This window comes from Stegostoma tigrinum, chromosome 27, assembly GCF_030684315.1.
Source record: "Stegostoma tigrinum isolate sSteTig4 chromosome 27, sSteTig4.hap1, whole genome shotgun sequence".
NCBI classification, from domain to species: Eukaryota; Metazoa; Chordata; class Chondrichthyes; order Orectolobiformes; family Stegostomatidae; genus Stegostoma; species Stegostoma tigrinum.
In genome coordinates, this window is record NC_081380.1 from 18,652,754 (window position 1) to 18,672,671 (window position 19,918).

Consider the following 19,918-nt stretch of genomic DNA (forward strand, 5'->3'; position numbering starts at 1 on the left):
TCACCTTGTGGAATCTGTTTAGCTATTCCATCAGCTAGCAGGCAGTCGTGGAATCATGTGCACCCAGTTTCTCAGGACCTTCACAGCTAGTTTAAATGCTTGGCTGGGGGGACTGCACCACCCTCTCGGTTCAAGGCCAAAGAAAATATTGCCACAGGCTACAATGACAGGAGCATCAGGTAAATCATTGACCAGCTTCCACTGTTTGGGAGCCGGAGCACACTAGTGTATATATTTAGAGCGGTGATTAATGTGGACTTCTATAACAAGCAGAGGATACGGCACAAACTCCTGAAGAGAAATGGGGAGTCAGTTAGTTCAGTTGACTGGATGGCTGGTTTGCGATGTAGAGCGATGCCTATAGTGTGGGTTCAATTTCTGCAATGATAGACTTTCCTTCTCAACCTCTTCCCTTATATTGTGGTGAACCTCAGGTTAAAACTGCCATCAGTTGTCTCTCTCTCTCGAAGAGATCTGCAGATTTAAGGCAAGGGGCAGGAGATGTGAGGAAAAGCTTTTTCTCACAGAGGGTGATAGGAACTCACCGTCGGTAAGAGTGATACAGGCAGAAACCCTCATAACATTGAAGAAAAATTTAGATGTACGCTTGTAATGCTGAGGCATATAAGGCTATGGGTCAAGTGCTGGAAATGGGATTAGAATAGTTAGGCAACAAGGTGTAGAGCTGTATGAACGCAGCAGGCCAAGCAGCATCAGAGGAGCAGGAAAGCTGACATTTCGGGTCAAGACCCTTCTTCGGGAATAGGGGAGGAGAAGAGGATTCTGAAATAAATGGGGAGAGAGGGGGAGGTGGATAGAAGATAGATAAAGGAGAAGATAGGTGAGGAGGAGACAGACAGGTTAAAGGCGCGGGGTTAGAGCCAGTGAAGGTGAATGTAGATGGGGATTTGGGGGGGACAGGTCAGTCCAGGGAGGAAGGAGAGGTCGATGGGGGGGGGGGGGTGGGGGGGGGCGGGATGAGGTTAGTGAGTAGGAGATGGGGGTGGGGCTTGAGGTGGGAGGAGGGGATAGTTGAGAGGGAGAACAGGTTAGGGAGGCGGGGATGAGCTGGGCTGGTTTTAGGATGTGGTTGGGGGAGGGGAGATTCTGAAGCTTGTGAAGTCCACATTGATACCATTGGGCTGCAGGGTTCCCAAATGGAATATGAGATGCTGTTGCTGCAGCTTTCGGGTGGCATCATTGTGGCAATGCAGGAGGCCCAGGATGGACATGTCGTCCAAGGAGTGGGAGGGGAAGCTTGAACAGTTCGCGACTGGGAGGCGTAGTTATTTGTTGCAAACCGAGCGTAGGTGTTCTGCAAAGCGGTTCCCAAGCATTGGTTTCCCCAATGTAGTGGAGGCCACAACGGGAACAGTGGATGCAGTATACCATATTAGCAGTTGTGCAGGTGGACATTTGTTTGATGTGGAAGATTTTCTTAGGGCCTGGGTTGGAGGTGAGGGGGGAGGTTAGGGTTGGGTTAGGGTTAGTGTCGGAGGATGATGCGTTGGACTTGGAAGTTGGTGGGATGATTTGCAAGGACGAGGGGGATTCCGTTTTGGATGTTATCGTGGTGGGGGGGTGCTGTGAGGGATGAGTTGCGGGAAATGTGAGAGACATGGTCGAGGGTGTCTCTCACATCATCCTCCAACAATTCTGCCATCTGCAATCTGACCCCACCACAAAGACATTCTTCCCTCCCCACCCTTATGTGCTTTCTGGAGGGACCACTCTGTCCGTGACTCCCTTGTCTGCTTCACACACCCCTCCAGCCCCACCACACATGGCACTTTCCCCTGCAACCGCAGGAAATGCTACACCCTGCCCCACATCTCCCCCCTCACCCCCATCCCAGGCTCCAAGAACATCTTCCACATCAAGCAGATATTCACCTGCACATCTGTTAATGTGGTACACTGTATCCACTGTTTCCATTGTGGCCTCCACTACATCGGGGAAACCAAGCGGAGGCTTGGGGACCACTTTGTGGAACACCTACGCTCGGTTTGCAACAAATAACTGCAACTCCCAGTCGCGAACCATTTCAAGTTTCCCTCCCACTCCTTGGATGACATGTCCATCCTGGGCCGCCTGCATTGTCACAATGATGCCATCCGAAAGCTGCAGGAACAGCATCTCATATTTTGCCTGGGAACCCTGCAGCCCAAGGGTATCAATGTGGATTTCACAAGCTTCAAATTCTCCCCTCCCCCGACCGCATCCCAAAATCTGCCCGGCTCGTCCCCGCCTCCCTAACCATTCCTCCCACCTCAAGCCCCACCCCCATCTTCTACTAAAGAACCTCATCCCGCCTGCTTGACTAGTCCGTCCTCCCTGGACCGACGTATCCCTCCCTAACTCCCCACCTACGTTCCCCTTTACTGGCACCAAGCCCGCCTCTTTGACTTGTCTGTCTCCTCTCCACCTATCTTCTCCTTTATCCATCTTCTATCCACCTCCCCCTCTCTCCCTATTTATTTCAGAATCCCCTTACCCTCCCCTATTTCTGAAAAAGGGTCTCAACCTGAAACTTCAGCTTGGCCTGCTGTGTTCATCCAGCTCTACGTCTTGTTATTTCAGATTCTCCAGCATCAGCAGTTCCTACTATCTCTAGAATAGTTAGGTGGCTGATTTCAACCAGCGCAGACATAATGGGCTGAAGGGCTGCCTTCTGTGCTGTAGATCTCTTTGACTAAATCCTCAGAAAATAGTTTGGGTGCTAAATGTCAACAACATGCTTCACTTCAGGTACGATTTGTGCTCCATTTTCTGTCATGATGCATCTTCATTCTGATCAAACTTGCTCAGCTGATATTTTTTAACATAACAGTTGTAAAGCATGTTCAATGGCATCATTTGGAGGCCCTATCTCCTTGACAGCCAGTGAGACAGGAGTCCAGCAACGCCTGATACAGAAATGCTGATTGCCTGACTACATTCATCAGCACACTGAGATAATCTGCTCATTGGAAGTGAGTAACTGAGAAAAAGCCAACTAAGGCAATCATAAAGATAGACAGATGGAAGACTTATATTACATTATTTCTTTGCATGACGTGGGATGTCATTCTGTGAAACATGGAAAATATTGTATAATGACCGAATCGTCTTTATGATACACATACATCCTTGACGGTCATGGGTCATTTGACATGAAATTATTACATGGACAGCACAATGTCCAATGTCTTTTTTAATTATGAGATAATAATATTGAAAGAAAAATCCATGTCATGCTAACTCTTTTAACAGTGAATGCAGCAGTTATGCAGTGAATTTCACTTATTTTTAACATTGTTATTAAGTATGTTCTAAGAATAATGTGATTGAAAATACGTTGCTTCAAGCAAAGTATCTCGCGTAATGATTTCTGCTCAAGGAGAAAACAGTCAATTCAGTAGAAAAAAATGATTGGATTACAATGGCCAATGTGTTATCAACATTTTATGTGAATGCAGAAGGCTAAAATTTACTTGCACAGCTCAAACCATCACTCCACACCCACAACAAAAATTTGGAGGCTCAACTACTTCTACGGTTAACTGAAAGCAAAGTAAATTTAAATCTACGTTAAAAATTGATAATAGATAAAGGAAATTGCACGTAAGACTATCAGTCTATGCAAAATGGATTCATGGGAGCAAATACAAGCTTCAAAAAGGCAATCATCAAAGGCACTAATACCCCAAAATCTCACCAATCCTTTGGCAAAGTAGAAATAAAAATATGAGAACATAAGTCTCTGCAATTCATCAAATCAACATATTTGCGTATTAACCTTCTGGAAATATTACCTTCTTTCTCACTGCCCTACTGATGCATCATATCAGTAACATTCCTCATCTCAAACTCCTAACTTCAGATATTTTCCTTCCTGTCATCTATTTTTCATTGCTAGGAAATATATCAGACTACTATGTCCACCTACACTTGAACAACTAACAGCCTGTCACCCATTATAGGACGATTATGAGAAACATTTACATGCATAAGAAGTTGGTTTGTGTAACTGTCCATTAATAAAGAGTGCTTGAGGCCCATTTGCGCCAGGATGAACAGATGATCAATATAAAAATGCTTACACTCCATAACAAGAGATTTTTTTGAGTTTCTCCTTACTTCATGGTAATTGGGAACTAAAGTAGCACAAGCTTAAATGGTTTTACATATGATTTCAGGGCATTGTTAAAATATTCACCAAACATTACTTAATGCCTTTTCTATAAATAAAGGTATTCATCAATGAAAATAAATCAGTTGGTGTTTCCAGCAAAATAAGAGGACTGGTCATCCAAATTATAACTAAATATCTCCAGATTAACACTGTACATAAAAAATACACTAAAGTTGACATGAATGTCTTTGTCCTCTGTTGGAATTGGTCTTCAGAACCACTTTGGGTGCACACCTGAGCTAATGTACTATCTGCACGACTGGTAATACATTAAAAGAAAAATGTAGCTGGCAATTTTGCCACATGAGAAAGGGTAACAAATGGAGGAATAGGTAATATGAAAGGTTGCACTGGATAACTGATTGATTAGAAAAATAAGTTTAAAAACAGAAAAGGAAATCCAGACAGGGGTTACTATGATGCGGAGGTAGAATCCCTATCTGTAAACGGAGAGACGTGGGTTCAAGCCCCACTTGCTCCACAGGTATGTAATAACAACTCTGATCAGGTTGATTAGAAAGATAAGTTAAATAAAAACAGAACAAGTAATTCAAACAAAAACAGGTTGATTAGAAAAATAGGTTCAAAACAGAGGGGAATATAATCCAGACAGAGGGTCTTGTGGTGAAGTAGTAGCATCCCCATCTCTGAGCCTGGAGGCCTGACTTAAGTGCCACCGGCTCCAGTCATGTATAATAACATCTCTGAATATGTTGATTTGAATATATCTTGAGGGCATATGAGAAAAAACTTGCCTTCCACACAGGTGGGCACCACAGTGGCATAAACCCTGCACAAAATGGAAAAACAATCCAAATAGGGACTTGTGTAGTGATGTGAGAATATCCCTACATTCAGGCTCCATCTGCTCCTGAGCAGGCTAATTAGAAAATTTTAATTCAGACAGGGTAGTATGGAGTCCCTGGGTTCATGCATATCCTGGTTGTGGGCAGATGCATCCCCTTTTTCGTTATTTCAAAACCTTTTTTATGTTTTTGGTTAACTTCAGCCCTGTGCTCCTGATCTTTGAGATGCAGAGCGGTGTGGGAAAGTCACAGGACCTCCTCATGTGTTTGCTCTTGGACCAGGCCAAAGCAGCAATTAACAGGCCCAGGCAGTGGAGGGAGACATAGTTGTTGACTGTCTACCCTCTCCCATGGCTACTCTCATGACTGGTTGTGTTGGAGACAGAACATGTGGTGTCCATCAGTATTCTCAAGGCTTCAGAGAGGAGGGGGCCCTGCAGAGGGTAAAGATCCTTTTCTTTCCACTCCCCAACTCCATTTTGGTTTAAGCCCCATCTTCTCTGCCTACTTTTCTTTTACCTTTGGTGTTTACACACTGCCCTTGCTGAGATTTGCATGTCATTGATTAAATAGCAGCATGGGTGATTTAGTAGTGGTGGATAGAAGATGAAATATACACGGGTGATTTGGTGGTGGGGCATAAAAAAAAATCAGTCATGTGTAAGATCACTTCTGGGTAAAACAAAAATTAACCTAAATGGGGCCGGCTTTCATCAGAAATAAGGCAGCCCCATCACTGGGACTGAAACAGAGACCTGAGCGTGTGTAGGCATGTTTCAGGACCCTGGACAGAGTTTTACATTCAGTGGCCAATTAAAAATCCATCACTGTGATAGCCATCCAGCTGCCTCCCTGAGGTGATGCTCCATTAAACTGCTGGGGTCTGACAACACCTTTAATAGAAGGAGCCAATGTTGAGGCTGCAGAAGGAAGAAAACACAACTTCCATGCTCAGGCACTTTCAAAGGCTAAGTTTTTGATTCATTTACTGTGTGGGAGCCAGGCAGGTAGACTTCAGCAATTGTGGGGACAGTGCACACTCCAAGTGACAGTGAGCCATGAAGAGCAGCCATTGCTGCCAGTGGGTTTGCCCGTGAACCACAGAGGCAACATAAAGGAGAGCTGACCGTTGGAAAATGTGAAGAGGGTAACCGGGTTTTCCTGAAAATCTCCCAACACAGCAACAAACCCTTTTGAAGCTGGTAAGATGTATTGATAGGAGTGGGAAGTGATCATTAGTTGATCACTTAATTTGCTATTCACCTCAGTTCTAAAATGGACTCTTAGATTAGATTAGATTAGATTCCCTACAGTGTGGAAACAGGCCCTTCGGCCCAACAAGTCCACACCGCCCTTTGAAGCATCCCACCCAGACCCATCCCCCTATAACCCACACACCCCTGAACACTACGGGCAATTTAGCATGGCCGATCCACCTAACCGGCACATCTTTGGACTGTGGGAGGAAACCGGAGTACCCGGAGGAAACCCACACAGACACGGGGAGAATGTGCAAACTCCACACAGACAGTCGCCCGAGGCGGGAATCGAACCTGGGTCCCTGATGCTGTGAGGCTGCAGTGCTAACCACTGAGCCACCGTGCCACCCGTTAGTTCTGATTTCTCTTCACTGATGCTGCCAGGCCTGCTGAGCTTTTCCATCAACTTCCGTCTTTGTTTGTATACCTGATGTTCATTTTCTTTCTCTACTTGAGCCACTGATTTTCAAATAACCTGGCAGTATTGCATTCAAGGACTGAAATCAGTGAGGGTGACAAGTTGTTTTTCTGTCTATATACAATCAACTGTGTGCTCAAAGCAAAATGTTGTGCCGATTTCAGGTCACAGCTGACTGCCACAAAGCAGCATCTCCTTGAGTGGGCAAATGGTAATTGTCTCCAAACAAAATTGCTGGTGTACTTTTAACCATTGCCTCTCCAAACCACAAATTATACATCATTTGCACTATAGCAAGGTTATCAGCAGAATGATACTCAAGCAATTTTACACTATAAAGAAGTTACATGTGAGAGAAAAAAATTCAGTGGCAATGTTAAAACCAAAGAGCCTCTAAATGAAGAAAGGTTTTACTTGTAGAGAAAGTGTCACTGCATTTCTCGTACAGAGAAGTTAATAAATCTATGTTCGGTAAAGACATTTTAACACAAGACAAAGCCACCAGCAACATCTATTCACAATAAATTCTTGAGGTGTAAACAACTCCTACCTCAAGTTTATTCTACAAGTACATTTATTAATTCAATCTTTGACCCAAATCTGAGCTTCTGACCACATTTCTGCACCAGCTCCAAGATCACTTAAATCTATCTGTTTACAATTTGTTTACAATTTACATATATGATTTTGAGTTGGTGACTAAGTGTGGTGTGTCAAAATTTGCAGATGACACTAAAATGAGTGGTAGTGCAAAGTGTGCAGAAGACATTGAAAGTCTACAGAGGAAAAAGATATTCTAAGTGAGTGGGCAAAGGTCTGGCAGATGGAGTACAATGTTGATAAGTGTGAGGTCATTCATTTTGGTGGGAATAACAGCAAAATGGACTATGTTTTAAATGGTTAAAAATTGCAGCACGCTGCTGTGCAGAGGGACTTGGGTGACCTTGTGCATGAATTGCTAAAAGTAGGATTGCAGGTGCAGCAGGTAATTGAAAAGGCAAATGGAATTTTGTCTGCCATTGCTAGAGGGATGGAGTTTAAAAACAGGGAGGCTATGCTGCAGCTGCATAGTGTTCTGCTGAGGCCACACCTGGAGTACTGTGTGCAGTTTTGGTCTCCTTACTTGAGAAGGGACATACTAGCACTGGAGGGGGTGCAGAGGAGATTCACTTAGTTGATTCCAGAGTTGAGAAGGTTGGATTATGAGAAGAGACAGAGTAGACTGGAATTATACTCATTGGAATTCAGAAGGATGAGGGGAGATCTTTATAGAAACATATAAGATTATGAAGGGAATAGATAAGGTGGAGGCAGGGAGTTGTTTCCGCGAGCAGGTAAAAGTAGGACAGGAGGGCATAGCCACAAAATGAAGGGAAGCAGATGTAGGACTGAGGTCAGGAGGAACTTCTTCACCCAAAGGGTTGTGAATCTGTGGAATTCCCTGCCCAGTAGAGCGGTTGAAGTTACCTCACTGATTGTTTTTAAGGAAAGGCTGGATAAATTTTTGAACAGTAAAGGAATTAACGGTTATGGTGAGTGGATGGGTAAGTGGAGCTGAGTCTCAAAAAGATCAGTCATGATCTTATTAAATGGCAGGGCAGGTTTGATGGGCCGGATGGCCTACTCTGGCTGCTAGTTCATATGTTCTTTATCTCTGTAATATTGTTCCACTATGTCCCTGTCTCAGCTCAAATACTTTTATTATCTTAGATCTGACAACTCCAATGCATTCCTGGATGATTTTCCATTCTTCACAAATATAAGAAAATCCAAAACTCTGCCATTTGTATCACTATTTGTACCAAGTTCCATTCACTACCATCATTCATCATTCTACTTTAGTTCACAGTCATATCTGTAGCATGCAAGCAATATCTTATTTTTAGAATTTTCAACTGTGTTTTCAAATCCCTGTCTGATCTCAACGCTTCCAACCAGGCACAGCACATGATCAGGAAGTCTAATGGGATGCTAGCCTTTATTTTGAGAGAAATTGAACTTAAAGGTAAACATGTTATATTTCAATTGTATGGGGCATTGGTGAGACCACATTTCAAATACTGTGTGTGGTTTCGGTCGCCTTATTTGAGGAAGGATGTAAGTGGATGAGATGTAGTTCAGAGGAGGTTTACTAGATTGATACCTGGAATCAGCAGGTTGTCCTGGGAGGAAAGATTGTGCAAGTTAGGCTTGTTTTCGCTGGCATTCAGAAGAATGAGGGGTGATTGATTTGGGTTCATAACATTCTCAATGGTCTTGACAATGAGGATTTGGAAAGAAAGAAAAACAAATTTGCTGGAAAAGCTCAGCAGGTCTGGCAGCATCTGTGAAGGAAAAAACAGAGTTAACATTTTGGGTCCGTGACCCTTCCTCAGAACCCTTCAGAGAAAGGGTCATCGGACCCGAAACATTAACTCTGTTTTCTCCTTCACAGATGGTGCCAGACCAGCTGAACTTTTCCAGCAACTTTGTTTTTGTTCCTGGTTTACAGCATCCACATTTCTTTTGGTTTTAAGTTTGGGTTTGGAAAGGATGTTTACTCTTGTGGGTTATCCAGAACCAGGGACACTATTTTAAAATAAATGATCATCTTTTTAGGACAGAGATAAATGATTTTTTTTGTCTCTCAGAAGCTTGTGTGGCATTGGAACTCTCGACCACAGAAGTGGAGAAAGCATGGTCAGTGAATATTTTTAAGACAACAGGAAATAGGAAGATTTTTGTTAGGCAAGAAAATCAACAATTATCAGGGAGAGATGAGAATGTGAAATTTGAAACAAAACAGATCAGCCATGACCTTGCTGAATCAGAGAAGGCTTGTAGCACCTAAATTGTTAACAACCTCCAGATCCATACATATCCTTTCTGCTGAAGACATTTTTTGTCACCTTCTGTAATTTAATTTCTCATTCATCTGCTGCACCTGCAGAATATCAAGTGAAATTGCACAGCCTATTTCCCATACACACTGACAATCCAGACCCATCTCATCACTACTCCTCCTATCACCCCCACTCCACTGATTGGAAATTGGCAGGTAGCATGGTCCAATATCAAAGTTCTAGATGAGGATAAATTTCCTTCAAATCAAAGAGCAAAGCCATTGTTTGTGATCTCCACACCCATGAGAAGATCTGATTCTCTGTTTCTTAGTATTCCCTCCAGCCACTCCCTCCCTCTGCCTGGCAAATTTTTGAGGTTGAACAGTGTTGTTAGTAACACTGACTCTGAAACATGTTTGCTACCTGAATCCGTTCTTATCTCGCCTTATCTCATCTGCTGATGAAATGCTCGACCATGCCATTTCCATCTCTACATTTGATTATTCTAACAGATCTCTGGCTGATTTTCCATGTTTTACTTTCACAAATTTAAAGTCATCCAAAATTCTGCTGCCTGTGTCCAGATTCAAATGTTAACACTGGCTTCCAGTTAAACCCTCATTCTCATTTTCTTCTCCAGTTCCACAACATTACAAGATACCCAGCACCCTCTAAGTGTGGCTTCTTGAGCCTCTCTACCTCTTTTGTCTTTTAAGATAGTCCTTAAAACCTATCTCATGACTGAGCTTTAGGTCATTAGCCTTGTGGGACATAGATGTTGTTGGCATGTTGTGTTTTATTATGCTTCCGTGAAGTGCCTAAAGATGTTTTGTTATGCTCACTGAGCTAGTACATGTTGTTATCGATTGGGAGAAGTAGACCATTACATAGTATTAACAATGACCCCAAATTTCCTCACTGTTTCTGTCAGTCTGCTATTATAACTATGACAGAGGTCAGTGAAATGTTATAAAAAACAGGCAAAGCTTGAGACATATTAGGATTCCACTAACTGGATGTTTTCATCAGCTCAAAGTCTATGGTTGGGAATTCTGATTTCTTCAGGCCAGTGCAAAACCAGATACAACCTCTATTCTAAAAGAGAGATACAGCAGGACTGCTTCAGCAGAATAAGGTAGCCCCATCAAAAGGGAGTTAGAACTGTTTGTGCCTTCTACATTCGTGTTGTCAGCAAGTTTCAGGATTGTCCTTTTATTTTGCTTTGAGATGACAGCTGTTCAATATTCTGCCATTCACACCTCCTCGAGACACAGCTTTTGTTTCACTTGACCCATTTCCACTCCCTTTGTCTCTGCAATTCTCTTTTTTACAGTCAATCCTACTACTCAATTACAGACCTTCTCTTCTGACCTCTCCCAATGTTTCTCAATATGGCTTAATTGAAATCTATTACATTATACCTCTTGGCAGTTTGAATGAAAGGCCATTGATCTCAAACTTTGTTTCTCTTTTCATACATGCTGTCAGACCTGCTGTGCGTTTCGATAACTTTCTGTTTTATTTCAGAATTGTGTTCTGTGTGCCCAAATTCAAATTATTAGGGGATGAATTGTTATTGAGTTATTGGAAATGTGGGGGTATCTTATCAGCCGTGATATTATTGAATAGTGGAACATATTTGAGGGGCTGAGGGGCTAATTTATATATATATATTTCAGGAATAACACTAGACCCCATGATTGTTCTCTGTTCAACAGCCCTTATTTACTCTGAGCAACATCAATTCACCTTATTCCTGAGTTACGCTATCCATATTGACTACTACTCTCAATAATAACATAAATAACATTCTGCTTTTATTTGGTTTTGACCTGGTTCAGTTCATGTTATTCTACTCTGCTTGGAATTTATACTGTCCGGTCCATTATGATGAGGAATTCTTGTGCATGTCTCCTTAATAATGGTACATTCAGACAATGAAGGCCATCAATTTAACTGGAACAAGGCAACCGTAGTAGCCCACACCAAACATAGATTCACATGGGAATTCCTAGAGTCATCGGTCTCTACCCATACTTCAATCAACAAACAGATAGAATTGGATCCCATATACAAACCCATACAGATCAAAACTGGAAATGACAGTACTCACCCTAATGGACTGGACATTCCAAGTGGAGTAGAATAACATCACTTCATTAGAGGGCCCACTGATGATGTCACCTAGCATGATGATGAAACGTCTGAACGAAAACAAGCCAGTTCGACAAACAAGTCAACAGTTTCATCCACAACCTGAGCTATAGATCTTTGCCAAAACTTTAAACAGTGTGGTCTAAATCTTAAAACACCCTGATGAAATCACTTTTAAGCTTCTGTTTTCCTTTCCAGAGAACGAAATTCCTGTCCCATGACATCTTTCACCTGAAAGAATTTTGAAGAAAGGATCTTGTGCCTCTCTCTTTCCATTTCCGGCTCCTTCGATTGGGTACCATGTGATTCGAATGACTGAATGGCCTGGAAGACCACAGGCAATCTGTATGCATTTGTACGTTGTGCTGTCAACACAGCACCAGTCCAGTGCAGACTTGTTTAAATTCTCATGGCGGTGGGATGAAGACCTTCAGTGGACAGTCATTTTCCACTTCAGGGCTCCAATTTGTGGCAGGGCAGGAAGAGAACCAACATTCTCTGAAAAACAGAACTGGGGTGGAAAAAGGGAGGTCGTGATTTCTTCATCTGCCACCATTTTGCCAATTAAGTGTTTTTCCTACCTCCACACTTTCCACAGGGGGAGAACATAAACTTGTGTGCCATGGAAAGTTTTAGTGGCTACAATTATTCAACCTCCTCGTGATCATTGGTATAAATATATGACATCACATGTACAAGCTTGATAAAAGGTGTACAAAGCTCATTATACACACTTCTCTTGATACACTTCCAAATGAAGCAATGTGATCCCTCGAACATGCCTTCTCCAATTAGAGTGCTTTGTAACCTAAACAGTTGTTATTCACTAAAACGTTCGCATGTGTACTTAGAAACATTCTGCAAGTGTAACTCACACTAAGGTAGAGGAGAATGTAATCTATGAGATTTGAATAATTCAATCCATGAGACATCTTGGTTTCACTAAATAGATTGCAATTGAAATCTGCCACAACCGCAACATCAATGAAAGCAAAACAGCCAGTGACTGTGACTTTTACTTCATAGGTGCCTGTCTTCTTTTAGGCTGAAAGTACTCTGTATATGCTTGAATAATGGCCAATCTTGTGTGTAAGTTGACGCACAAAGATTGGCTAAAAATACCATAACTTTTTCAACATACCATTGGCTAGCTGCCTCTCCCATAAGCAGATTGTCTTTCCAACTGTCTCTCTCTCATCGATTCCCTGCCCAACTCTCACATTTACGACTTGCCTTCCCAAATTTACTCTTCACTGTTTATTTGCACAGTTCACGTATTTGACACAGGAAATTTAGGGCAGCACGGTGGCTCAGCGATTAGCACTGCTGCCTCAGAATGCCAGGGACCGCGTTCGATTCCAGCCTCAGGCGTCTGTCTGTGAAGAGTTTACAGGAATAGTGCCAGATGACTGGAGGATAGCAAATGTGGTTCTCCTGTTCAAGAATGGGAATAGAGACAACTCTGGTAATTATAGACCAGTGAGCCTTACCTCAGTTGTTGGTAAAGTGTTGGAAAAGGTTACAATGGATAGGATTTATAATCATCTGGAAAAAAATAAATTGATTAGGGATAGTCAGCATGGTTTTGTGAAGGGAAGGTCGTGCCTCACAAACCTTATTGAGTTCTTTGAGAAGGTGACCAAACAGGTAGATGAGAGTAAACCGGTTGATGTGGTGTATATGGATTTCAGCAAGGCGTTCGATAAGGTTCCCCACAATAGGCTATTGTACAAAATGTGGAGTAATGGAATTGTGGGAGATATAGCAGATTGGATCAGAAATTAGCTTGCTGAAAGAAGACAGAGGGTGGTAGTTGATGGGAAATGTTCATCTTGGAGACCAGTTACTAGTGGTGTACCGCAAGGGTCGGTGTTGGGTCCACTGCTGTTTGTCATTTTTATAAATGACCTGGATGAGGGCGTAGAAGGATGGGTTAGTAAATTTGCAGACGACACTAAGGTCGGTGGAGTTGTGGATAGTGACGAAGGATGCTGTAGGTTGCACAGAGACATAGATAAGCTGCAGAGCTGGGCTGAGAGGTGGCAGATGGAGTTTAATGCAGACAAGTGTGAGGTGATGCACTTTGGTAGGAGTAACTGGAATGCAAAGTACAGGGCTAATGATAAGATTCTTGGTAGTGTAGATGAGCAGAGAGATCTCAGTGTCCATGTACACAGATCCTTGAAAGTTGCCACCCAGGTTGACAGGGCTGTTAAGAAGGCATACAGTGTTTTAGCTTTTATTAATTGAGAGATCCAGTTCCGGAACCATGAGGTTATGCTACAGCTGTACAAAACTCTGGTGCGGCCGCACTTGGAGTATTGTGTACAGTTCTGGTCACTGCATTATAAGAAGGATGTGGAAGCTTTGGAAAGGGTGCAGAGGAGATTTACTAGGATGTTGGATAATAAAGTGTGAAGCTGGATGAACACAACTGGCCAAGCAGCATCTCAGGAGCACAAAAGCTGACGGTTCGGGCCTAGACCCTTCATCTTGCCTGGTATGGAGGGAAGGTCTTACAAGGAAAGGCTGAGGGACTTGAGGCTGTTTTCATTAGAGAGAAGAAGGTTGAGAGGTAACTTAATTGAAACATATAAAATAATCAGAGGGTTAGATAGGGTGGATAAGGAGAGCCTTTTTCCTAGGATGGTGACGGTGAGCACGAGGGGGCATAGCTTTAAATTGAGGGGTGAAAGATATAGGACAGATGTCAGAGGTGGTTTCTTTACTCAGAGAGTAGTAAGTGAATGGAACGCTTTGCCTGCAACGGTAGTAGACTCGCCAACTTTAGGTACATTTAAGTCGTCATTGGACAAGCATATGGATGTACATGGAATAGTGTAGGTTAGATGGGCTTTGGATCGGTATGACAGGTTGGCACAACATCAAGGGCTGGAGGGCCTGTACTGTGCTGTAATGTTCCATGTTCTACATTCTCCTCATGTCTGCATGGTTTCCTCTGGCACTCTGGTTTCCTCCCACAGTCCAAAGATGTGAAAGCTATGTGGATTGGCCATGCTAGATTGCCCATAGTGTTCAGGGATATGTAGCTTAGGTGGGTTATAGGGGGATGGGTCTGGGTGGGATGCTCCAAAGGTTGGTGTGGACTTATTGGGCCGAAGGGCCTGTTTCAGCACTGTAGGAATTCGATGATTTATGAAACTGGATTCAGACAGAGAACCAGAGAATGGGACAGTCATGCAGGGAAACGGTGAATGGGAGAGTTGGGTGGGGAAGTGGAGAATGGGAAAGTCAGGGTAGGGGTTCTGGAGAACGAGTCAGGCAGGGAACTGGTGACCACGAGAGTCGGAGTGAGGGTTCTGGAGAATGGGAGAATCAGGTTGGGAACTGGAGAATGGGAGAGTCAGGCAGGAAACTAATGGCTGGGAGAGTCAGGCAGGGATGTGTGACTGGGAGAAGCGAGCAGGGAACTGGGGAATGAGAGATTCATGCTGGAAACCGGAAAATGGGGGAATCAGGCAGGGACCTGGGGAATGGGAGAGTTGGTGGTGGTGGTTCTGGAGAATGGGAGACGTGGGTGGGAAATAGTGAATGGGAGATTTGGACAGGGAACTAGAGAATGGGAGAGTCGGGCGGGGAATTGGAGAATGGGTGGGTCAGATTGGGAACTGCTGAGTGATATTTTACCCAGCACGGTAGTCAAAGGCTTGTTATTGGGCTATGGGTATTATTCATCCAGGACAGGGTTTATAATTGAAGTCTGAAACTCATGAATATATATACAAATATTTTTTAATTCATTCATGGTCCATGGGCATCACTGACTAGGCTAGCATTTAATAGCCATCTTTAACTGTCCAGAGGCCAGTTAAGAATTAACTACATTGCTATAGATCTGGAATCACATGCAGATCAGATTGGGTAAATTTGGCAGATTTCCTATTCGTAAGGACTTTGGTGAACCAGATGAATTTTTAAATGGCTTTTGATCTGTATATTTTATTGAGTTCAAATGTTACCATTGCTACAGTGAGATTCCAATCAATGTTCCAAGATCATTGGCCTAGATTATTAGCACAGCGAAAAGTAACACTGTACCATCGCGGCTTCCCATAATAACCTTTCTGCTACTGGAATAATAGAGAACACCCTTCAGTATCCTAAACCAACACCTCGACTGTGTGAAGCTGTCTAGAAGAGATGTAGCACTCAATTGAGTGTGTATTATGATTTATACTGATATGCTGCACATGACACCATGAAGGCTTATGTTTCTATTACTTTATCGGATGAGAAGCTGAGAAGCAGCAGCATGATGGAAAACAGGTTGACAAGGAAGTGGAGGTGGAAGACAGAACTCAATAGCAACAGGGAGAGAAAAAAAGTTACAATGTAAGTAGTGCCTTCCCGCATAGAATCTAACAAACAAATAAAATCACAGAAGAAGGACCAAGAGAAGTCTCAACCATCAACTTGATCATACCTGATCATGGGTTTCAATTCCACTCTCTGACCCACTCACTATATCACTTAATTCCCTGAAAGGCCAACAATCTATCTATCTCAGCCTTCTATAGTCAATGACGCTGCAACCACATCCTCTGTGGTGAAAAATTCCAAGATTTCCAACTGTCTTAGTGAAAACATTTCTCTTGATCTTGGGCCTAAGTGATTGTTCTGGGTTTCTTATTCTGTTCCTTATTCTGGGTTCTGGCTTTCTAATTCCTTATTCTGAAATGATGAACGTTGTTCTAGATTTGTCAGCCAGATAAAACACTGTCTACATTGTGATGTCCCTGTATAATACAATTGCTAGGTTTTTCGAAATTGCAAAAGCGATGATGTTTCAGGATTGTTCATAGGCTATGAAATCCCTAAGGATACAAAAGGATGCTGTGTGGTGGATTTTTACTTTCAATATCTAGTTAATAATCTGGTACAATAGAAAAATATCAAATACTGAGTAAAAATTGAACAAAGACAATTGAGTCAAGATTCATGCACAAATCCCTTCACTTCGTGTAACCTGTCCAAAGCAATAATGGAAGTTTCTCAAGTGCACAGATGAAATTTTGTAACAGTGACATTCAGTCAAAATACTCCTTCAAAATCTGTAATTGGTTTCTAGACAGACATGCTGTCAAGTTGATGAACTATTTCTTTTTATTAATTTACACACACACAAGAAGACACTTGCCTCAGTTTTGCAACCTTCATCAGCAGGTTGGAAAATGAGTCCAAAAACAAATAAACAGTCACTTTTCAAAACCATGAAAAGGTTCATAAGATATGTTGACAGACATGAAATCTCAGAAGTTCATTTAAATACTGCAAATACCTAGCTACCCAGGCACATTTACATTATCATAAAAAATACAAGTATTTCTTGGCATTTGATACCAAATTCATCCAACTTGAACTTGAATGAAGCATGTATAAATTTGAAGTTCTTTTAAGAACTCAGAAGTATTCTGACTCAAGCATTTCATTCAAAAGTTTAACTTGTCTTTCGCCTTCAGTTGACAGTTAACCTACTGAGCTTTGGAAAAGAAGTGAAGAGAAAAAGTCGTGGTGTATAGAATGGATGCCTGAAGCAGTGATAATTTTGATAAATGAGTCACAATGTATTCTCATAGCCAAAAAGCTTATGTTAAACATACTTCATTGATTACTGTTCTTTAACCAATCTTCTATTCATGCAACTTCATTCTCTTTAATATGGCATTACACTGAATCTACATTGTTTTGCATTGCATCTACATGTACTTAATGTTCCAACTTTTTTTGAAAACAGATATACAAAATTTGCACTGCATTTACTTTATTAATGCACACAGTACACTGGAAGGTAGGACTTAGAAGCAGGATTAAGGCTAATCAGTTCCTTCAGCTTGCTCCATCTGTCCATTTCCTCAAAGAATTACTTTAAATTATCATATTGATCTCCCTTTTACAAATTGGTGTTGCTTGCCCTGAATCAACACATGTCTTTCTAACAGGTTATTAGTTTTGTGCCATAGGACAGCTCCCAGATGCTGATTTATTACTGTCACTGTGACTGACTAATCTTTGCTTCTTGGTTTGACTTTTCCTTTTTGAAGAGAAGTGTTACTTTGTAGCTCTCAGTCCTCCAACATACTTACTATGTCCACCAATGCATCTCTGAATTCCCCAGCATTCTAGAATTTACATAAATAGGTTCTGTTATTTTTTTTCTAATGTTGAATTCTTAAACATTTTTTCAGTACTACTTCCCTATGTACAGTTTATTTTAAAGAATGGGTGAAGGCGCTGAACTTGAACCTAACTGGCTAGTTTTTGAACTTCACTATCTGTGGAGTCATGTGTCAGATTGCCCTGCACCCCCACTTCTAATAGAATCATTGAGTCACAGATCATCAGTTGGATGGATTGCGTCAATGCTGAAAGAATTGAGTCACTAGATCACCTTAGCCAGTGAAGACAAAGTGTACCACTCATTTATTTTAGCGCCAGGTGTCAGCCATTTTTAATTTGCTTAACACAGGTCTGAAAGAACAGTGTTCCAAATGCAACCACAATGGCCAACTGACCTGATTGGCAAAGTAGGGTCTGCTGTATCCCACCATTCTTTGGGAGGGCTAATATACATACACCAGAGCTCCCAGGTGTAACCATGGGCACAGTTCTCATAACGCTGAACCTCAAATGTTTTGTGCTTGATGTTGTCAATAGAGGGAAGGATAATTCGCTTCCTGTCATCTTTAATTCTGGCCAGGACTGGTTCAACCCTGAAAAGAGAAAATGAAAATAAATTAAAATACTGCTCGCATTGTATAAAATTACAATACTCCAGAAATGCAGCCAAGGCCAATACGGTATCAAAATTTATCCAAAGATTGTTAGTTGAGTTGTCCTAGTGATAATGCAATTATTTCAATTGTTAAATTATCCTTCAATATTTGAAAGGCTATTTCTTACATAAGGAAATACAAATTGAATTGTAAATATTTGAATTGTTTGAGTATCATTGTGGGAGAAGGGGGAGGAAAGGCCATTGTTCGTGCTTTGTCTCAACCACGATACTTTTATAGCATTAACTGTCAGCCAGCAATACAAAATAATTTCCAAACCTGCTCATATGAGCTATTAAGCATATTGTGCAAATGAACTGTACATTAAAAGGGATTTGTTTAAAATATGTTTCATGTCACTGATGCTTGTCTTCTGCTTGTACTGTAGTAGTCACCAAAGTCCCAGAGGATCAGAGGGCTGCTACTCATTAGAGAAAAGCAACTGCTGTTGAATTTAACCTGAGGGTCACCACACTTCAGGCGAGGGGAGAGGATAAGAAGGTAGGGCATTTATGGTGACCTCAGCCAGCATGGGAATTGAAGTGGTGATGTTGGCATACTCTGCATACAAATCAGCCATCCAGCAAACTGAGCAAACTGTCTTCCCTGCTTGCACTGAGGAACAGCGAAATCTGGGATATCACTGTACGTCTGCTAGCTCAATCCTTTATATTGAATCATTAAGAATACAAAGCACAATCTATGGGAATAGAATTAGAAACAGTCTTAAAGTAAAGGTATGGTATTCTACAATGCAACAAAGTGGTGCTAGATGTCTGTGTTTGAGAAAATGAATGAGCAGCTAATTAAACAGACAGAAAAAGTACATGATGCTAAGCATGAGTTTGGGAAGGCCCCCTCTCTCACTCTTCCCTTCTGCCTCTGTTTGTTTCAGGCTTAAAATCTTGTGCTGGTTTTCCTTGGGTCCAGTTAATTCTTACATGTTAGATGTTTGCACTCTTCTCTGCGTGCATTGATCTGATTCAGTACAACTTTTGTCTTGAAGTCAGACAGAAAAATGGACATTTATTTTAGAAGTGGATAATGAGAAGGCTTCCAATTCAAGTGTTCAGAATAGCTGCAGCTTCCTGTGAACATATAACATCCAGATGATCCTGTGTTGGCATCATACTTAACACTAAGCACAGAATTGGGGCTACAGTTAGGGCTTTAGGCCAAATCGTGTGGTAGGGGTGGATTTCTTTGCATAGAAAATGGTAAAGAAGAAGGTAGGATTGCATCTTAGTGATAAGTCTTAATGTTACCAGAAAATAAGAGAGAGAGACAGAATGTGTGAATGTCGTATTGTACCAAGGAACAATAAAGGTGTAGGCAGATTTCAAAATAGACCAAATTTAATAGCTTTGTATCTTCATTCATGAGGCATTCAGAATAAGATAGACAAACTGACGGTGCAAATTGTGGAAAATGAATGTGATTTCATAGCTGTTATGTAAAATGGTTATAATGAGCTCAAAACTGGAAACTTAA

General features: G+C 41.9%; 1 protein-coding gene across 2 annotated transcripts in view; it reads right to left on the reverse strand.

Annotated features, from left to right (window-relative positions):
- galnt17 (polypeptide N-acetylgalactosaminyltransferase 17) overlaps positions 1 to 19,918 on the reverse strand; it is a 339,355-nt gene that overhangs the window by 172,130 nt on the left and 147,307 nt on the right. For both annotated transcript variants that reach the window (XM_048557604.2, XM_048557607.2), the window contains exon 5: positions 18,167 to 18,364. In XM_048557604.2, coding sequence (XP_048413561.2) covers positions 18,167 to 18,364 — 198 coding nt within the window. The remainder of the gene's footprint in view (positions 1 to 18,166; positions 18,365 to 19,918) is intronic.